The 7462-nt window shown below is 37.8% G+C and overlaps 1 protein-coding gene across 1 annotated transcript; it reads left to right on the top strand.

The window, feature by feature from the left end:
* Positions 1–3076: 3076 nt before the first annotated feature.
* LOC131598100 (uncharacterized) lies at positions 3077–4195 on the top strand. The gene has a single exon (XM_058870734.1). It carries the CDS (start codon positions 3077–3079, stop codon positions 4193–4195), a length of 1119 nt encoding a protein of 372 aa, XP_058726717.1.
* Positions 4196–7462: the final 3267 nt, after the last annotated feature.

Raw genomic sequence — 7462 nt, forward strand, 5'->3', positions numbered from 1 at the left:
ATAAAAGAGAGTTAGTAGTCAAGGGATAGCGTTGAAAAAGACGTACCTTGTTGCATAAGGGAACGTGTAGTTGTTCCTGCCTGCAGGGGATAGCGTAGGCAGTCTCCACCAACCCCATACTTATAGGAGGAACGCACATCCATAGAAGGTGCACTTGTCGGCAACCGCGTTCTTACAAAGCGATTTGTATAACATCGCCAAAACGGCAGACCCCCAACTATATTTCCTAATCTTGCTAATACTATCAAATTTACTTAAATAAAAAAAGTTGACAGTGTTACCTGTCGACTCTGGGAATAAAAGGTTACCAAACATCAGCATGATATAGACCTTAGTCATTAACCAAACATAGTCCTCGGTAGAGTTGTCGCTCAATATGAGTTCATCATAATAAGATCTAAGGGAGGCCAGACTGATACCCTGGCCTCTTGAACCTTGAGTAGTCACAACTAGATCTCTTCCCAACACTCTCTCACATAGTGAATTAGCATGTTGAACAGATCCATTAACAGCCTTGCCATCAATGGGCAGGCCAAGTAACATATATACATCCTCTAGAGTAATCGTACACTCACCTATTGGAAGATGAAATGTGTGGGTTTCAGGCCTCCATCGCTCTTGTAAGGCAAGGATGAATTTTCTGTCTATGGTGTTGTTGTGCATTTTTATGACATGTCCGAAGCCACATGCTTGTAGATTCGGAATAATCCTCTCGTCAAGTTCAACATAGGCGTGAGAACGTGTACGGAATCGGTCAACATTCTAAAAAACACAAATAAATAGATTAAACTGGCTATCATATAAGTATAGATGTAATCTCTAATAAATAAGTATGAACTTACATATGTCGCCAAGTTCGCTCTAGTTCCTCTGTGGGTTTCACCCATGGTAAGAAGTTGTTGAGCCATTTTCAAGAACTCTGAAAGTTTTCTGCGGATTTGAAAATGATAAGTGTTTGTGAAGATAACAGATGAAATGTTGATGAAAGGAGAGTATTCTATGAGAGTATTTATAGAGGGGATGGTTGTTGCTGATGTTTAGTGCATGACAGCCAAGTGGTGAGCATGCATGTGATACAGATCTCAAAGTAATAAAGATGGGTTCACATGCATTCTGTGTTTTGGGCAGAATAGACTAGGCGTGCATGCATTCTCACTACTAGAAAATTCGCTTTTAGTGACCGAATTAGAGACCGAAAATGCTTAAAAATCGGTCACTAAAACGTTTAGTGACCGATTTAGTGACCATTATTTTTCGGTTGAAAAAGTGCTAGTCGCTAAGCATTTGTGACGAATTTAGTGACCGAAATTTAGAGACCGAATTTGTGACCGAATTCAGTGGCTGATTTAGAGACCGATTTTAGTGTTATTTTTCATAAAATAAAATCAAAAGTTGTGATACCTAGGATGAAAAAGTGCTAGTTGCTAAGCATTTGTGACGAATTTAGTGACCGAAATTTAGAGACCGAATTTGTGACCGAATTCAGTGACCGATTTAGAGACCGATTTTAGTGTTATTTTTCATAAAATAAAATCAAAAGTTGTGATACTTAGGAATCGAACTTGTGACCTCTACAAATTTTAAGAAGAACTTACCACTACACCACTTTACATCTATTCTTATATTTTATATTTAAACATATATTTATATAATTTTTTACAAATATATTATATGTTAAAACAATAAAAAATATGAAAGTTTTATTAAAAATTAAAAATGGAAAGAGAATTAAAATCTTTTAAAAAATGGAAAGGAAATAATAATATAATAAAGAGGATTAAAAATAAAAAACAAAACAAAAAATATTAGTGACCGAAATTTCGGTCTCTAATTTATATATATAAATTAAATTGCATAAAAAAATATTTTTTGTGACCGATTTAGTGACCTCTTAAAATTTGCTCATGAATATCAAATTTTGGTGGCTAATTCGGTCACTACAGTGACTGAAATTTCGGTCACTAGATTTTGGTCTCTAAATCGGTGGCTAATGTATTTTAGTGACCGATTTAGTGACCTATTAAAATTGGCTCATGAATATCATATTTCGATGGCTAATTCGGTCACTACAGTGACCAAAATTTTTTGGTCACTAAATCGGTCACTAAAAGCGAATTTTCTAGTAGTGTCTGTTTCTGTACAGGATAGACTAGACGTGCCTGCATCCCGTGTTCTGTGCCGAATTGACTAAGCATGCATGCATACAGTGTTTGGTTGCAGGTAGATCACATGCACGCATAAGAGTGGGCCAAATTAGGGTTTTACGTGTGGGGACCAACTAAGAAAATTAGGGCAAAAAAAATACAACTACACATATGCGCCACCTGGGGTGGCGCCTTCCTGTTAAGTTTTCTCACTTATGCGCCACCTGGGGTGGCGCCAACATGCTTTTTAATTTTTTTTATTTTGTTTAGGGTTTCTTGTTGCTGTTTCACCGCAAATAATTAGTGCACAGTATGCGCAACTCGACTCAGTACGTCTGTGATGATACAGGCATTCATTTTTCATCAACTTTATTCGCATGTGATTATACAGTATGCACAACTCAGTATGGCTGTGTATGGTCAAGTCGACTATGCAGCAGTGTCATGCATACCTCAAATTAACTCAGTACGTCTGTGACGATACACGCATTCATTTTCCATCAACTTTATTCGCATGTGATTGTACAGTACGCACAACTCAGTATTCGCATTCATAAACCCTAATTGACTTCACCCAATGTTCATCTACATAAAGGAAGCCTCTAATGTGAAAAATAACACAACTCATTACACATCTCATTACACATCTGACTACACACTCAACAATGGCCCCTCCACAATACATTATCAACGCTTATGTTTTTGGAGAGACATATGACAACGAAGAAGTTGGTTTTCTGTTTAGAAACACTGAGGTTACACGATTTTGTTTAAGCAGAAAAGCAAATTTCAGTTACTTCAAAGAGAGATTAGAGACGAAGCTTGCACTGGGTGGTGTATTCCAAATTTTTTACCAATATTGATTTCTTCGTGGGGACAACCCGGTCAATTTTATCCAAGTTGAGATCAAAGATGATGAAGACGTGCAAAATATGTTCGCCAATCATGAGTATTCTGGTTACGACTACATAGAACTGTATGTTACTCTACCAGAAGTTCAACCCACACAATTGGTTGAGTCACAAGTCATTGATGCACTTGAAGACGAGCAAGCAGAGGTCGATATTGTAGATGAAGAAGAAGAAGCACCGGAAATAAAAGTTGATAACTTGGTCAACGAGGAAAGTGAAGAAGAACCGGATGTTGTTGTGCCACCAGATCAAGTGCATATGCCTCCAACGCACATGAGGAACTTGAACTTTGATGGGGATGAACCATTGACAGATATTTTCTATGATCCATACACTCAAACAGATGCACGGCTAAAAGAAGGAGACAGGTTTCGTTCAAAGGAGGCATGTATCATGGCCATAAAAAGATTTCATATGGCAAACAATGTTGATTTTAAAGTTGATCGCGCCAATGTTGAGAGGTACAAAATTAAGTGTAGAAACACTGCTTGTGGATTCAGGTTGCATGCATCATACAGAAAGAGAAGTTATTCATGGGTGATAGGATATATTTCCCAAGATCACACGTGTGTTAACACAAATGTTTCACAAGATCACCGTAAGCTAAGTTATGACATTATATGTCAAGAAATCTTGCCTCTAGTTGACAAAGATCCATCGTTAAAGGTGAAAACGATAATCTCTCATATCGTTGCAACTTACAATTACACTCCGTCTTATAGAAAGGTGTGGCTGGCGAAGACCAAAGCGATCGAAATTGTGTATGGAAATTGGGAGGATTCGTACAAACGACTCCCACGTTTCTTATATGCGCTTCAAATTTATGCTCCTGGAACCGTTACTATTTTAGAAACCCTTCCGGCGCAATCTCCAGACGGAACGTGCCTTCAAGGAAATGTGATATTCCACAGGCTTTTCTGGGCTTTCCGCCCATGTGTTCAAGGATTTGCGTATTGCAAACCAATTCTTCAAATAGATGGCACTTGGTTGTACAGAAAATATAAAGGGACCTTGTTGATGGCTGTGGCACAAGACGGAAATTGTAACATTTTTCCTGTTGCGTTCGCTCTTGTGGAAGGAGAAACTGCTGGAGGTTGGGGTTTCTTTCTCAGAAATCTTCGGACACACGTTGCCCCCTAACCTGGACTCTGTTTGATTTTAGACAGACATGCTTCCATCGAGAGTGCGTAAAACAATCCAGCAAACGGGTGGCAAAACCCACCTTCAACGCATGTTTACTGTATTCGACACATTGCACAAAATTTCATGCGAGACATAAAAGACATAACTCTTCAGAAGAATCTTGTCAATGCCGGATATGCATTGACTCAACCGACGTTCCAATATTATCGAAATGAAATTGTAGCGGCAAATCCAGATGTAGGCAAATGGGTAGACAATCTTGCTAGAGAGAAATGGACCATATCATACAACAACGGGAAGCGATGGGGGCACATGACTACAAATCTCGTGGAGTCTATGAACGGAGTGTTTAAGGGCATCAGACACCTTCCGATTACGGCCTTGGTGCAAGCAACATACTATAGGATGGCTTCTCTTTTCGCACGAAGAGATGAGTGTTGGAGTGCAGTTCTAGAATCCGGGCAAGTATTCAGCGAAACCTGCGTCAAATTCATGAAAGAGCAATCTGCCAAAGCCAACAGCCACATTGTGACATCTTTCGACCGATTCAACCGGACCTTTAGTGTTAAAGAAACAATTGACCATAACGAGGGCCTTTCGAGACAACAATACAAGGTTCTTACAGACGAAGGGTGGTGCGATTGCGGAAAATTTCAAGCCTTTCGCATGCCATGCTCTCATGTAATTGCAGCATGTTCGTATGCGCATCAAGATCCGTTATCACTTTTATCTCCCATTTACAAGGCGGATACCTTGCTCAGAGTGTACAACAATGTATTTCAAGTGATGGCAAAGGAGGATTATTGGCCTGCTTATGAAGGGGACGTGGTGTGGCATAATGACAACATGCGGAGAAAGAAAAGAGGTCGACCAAACAGCACCCAGATTAAAACCGAGATGGATCATGAGAAAATGGTACGAAAGTGTGGCATATGTCGTGAAGTCGGGCACTATAAAAATACCTGTCCTAACCGTGGATCAGCCTCCACCAACAATTAGTTGTATGTCATTTGTATTTTGTATTTGTATTTGTACTTCTTAAGTATTTGTATTTGTATTTGTATTTGTACCGCTTATGTATTTGTATTATGTCTTATTAAATCAACTAGTTATGTATTTGTCTTGTAGTGAAATTGTCTTCATGACCCATACTTTCAGTCTGTATTTTGGACAGTCAAATACGCATGCTTTCGTCTAGTCCCATCAAGCCATGCATTGATCAGTGTGCCTTCATTTATCATACAAGTTAGGCGTGCTTGTAAACAGTGCGCAACAATACTCCTTTTCTACCCACTACTATTATAAATTCAGGGTTCCTAGGGTTGAGTTTACACACAGAAACACAAACTCCAAACACCAAACAATTACACAAACACAACAATGTCTCGCATTCGGCCAGATGGATGTCACCGGACAACAGAGCCGCCGCCGCGGAGATCAACATGGCGTATCGAACCTGAACCGGAGTATCGCAGAAGGAACGGACATGTCATATTCTCTCCCGTCAAACCTCCCATGCCGGTTATGTTTTGGAATATCTCTTCCGTCGAGCAACTCAAGAGGACTCTCATGACTTTTTTAGAGGGGGAGTACGAATCAGGCGAACAAATAAGAAGCATCAAGAGGCTTAAAACAAGGGTCGATGCTGTGACTGGAGCAACGATAAGTTTCTGGGATAACGTGGAATACGACATTGATTGCATTCAAATGATGCATGGACCCAATGACATTGTTTTAATCGTAGTAATTTCTTAGATGTTTTAGTTTTTTTTTGTTGGTTATTTTCAATGTACCTTTTAATTAATGAATGAATTAATGTTTTCCATGAACGCTCGTGTTAGCTGATTCACTGATCTTATCTGCGCTAATTTAACATATATATTTTTTAAATATGTTAAAATAAAAACAATTTTAAAAATCAAAAAAAAAAATTAAACAAAAAATATGTTAAAACAAGAAGAAAAAAAAGAAAAAAAAAAGAGCATGCATGTATGTGCCACCCCAGGTGGCTTGAATCATCAAAATGCACTATGGCGCCACCCCAGGTGGCACATATGAGGAGGAGATTTGTGTGTTGGCGCCACGGGAGGTGGCTCCTATGTGGAGACCACCTCCCAAACCTGGTCATACAGGTAATTTTCCTGAAAACCTGGTTTTTGGTGTAAATATTTTTTTAAACATGGTTATTTGGATTTTTTTTCTGAATTTGTGAAGCTACAAATTCACCTTTTTCAATTTTGATATTCTTATGCTATTTCTCTAAATAAATATTTTTTAACGCATTTTATTATATTTTAATAGACGAAAATAGTAGGGTCTCAAATAATAGCTTATGTGAATGTCATATTCTTTTATTTATTTATTTATTTAATGTATATTTTTATTTTGGGTTAAATATACAAAATCCTTTGTAATATAGACGAAATTCGTTTTTTTCTGTAATTTTTTTTTCAAACACCCCATAAAATATAAAAATACTATGTCTTTTATCACCTAATGTAATAATTTTTTGTTTGATTTCCTCCCAGATTTGGTGTTTAATTTGTACATTTAAGGGCGTAATCCAAACAAAAAATATTACAGGGGGAAACTAAAAAAAAAATTACTAGGGGGTAAATCGAATTTCGCCTATATTATAGGGGTGAAAAGTGGTATTAACCCTTTCATTTTTGAAAAGTCAACCAAAAAATCAACATTTTATATGTTGTTAAATTTGACTAAAAACTCACGCATCGTTGATCATTGTTGAAAAATAATTTAAATCATCACATTATTCTATTTGGAATGGAATGCTATTTTAGGATTAAAGTTACACCAATGAGAGCCAACCTTTGCTTACTTGAAGAAAGAGAATAGAGAAACTTGAAGGCGCTAGTCAACGAGGCTTCTAAATGGATTAATAAGTGGTTTGTAGAGATTAGACCATGGCGTCCCCAAGATGTGGACAATGAGAGATTAACCTAGCTAAGAGTATTTGGTCTACCTTGCCATGCTTGGAACCCAAAGGTTTTCAAATTTATACTCAAAATTGTGGGTTGTTTTGTTTGTGCGGATGAAGGAACTTCGAGACAAACGAACATGGATGAGGCCAGAATTATTATTAGAACAAAATATTGTTTGGTTTTGAATGAAACCTACAACCTCTTAATCAATGATAACACCTTTGCAATTAAAGTGGTCGAAGATTTGCATGGTCTCATCCGCATAGCATTGAATTCTGAAAGAAAGACTTCCTCAGTGAGTAGTGATTCAGGAGACTCCTCG

This window comes from Vicia villosa, linkage group LG4, assembly GCF_029867415.1.
Source record: "Vicia villosa cultivar HV-30 ecotype Madison, WI linkage group LG4, Vvil1.0, whole genome shotgun sequence".
NCBI classification, from domain to species: Eukaryota; Viridiplantae; Streptophyta; class Magnoliopsida; order Fabales; family Fabaceae; genus Vicia; species Vicia villosa.

Bases quoted from the DNA above. Each gene is read 5' to 3' on its own strand.
- LOC131598100 (XM_058870734.1), top strand. From the start codon at position 3,077: ATGTTCGCCAATCATGAGTATTCTGGTTACGACTACATAGAACTGTAT.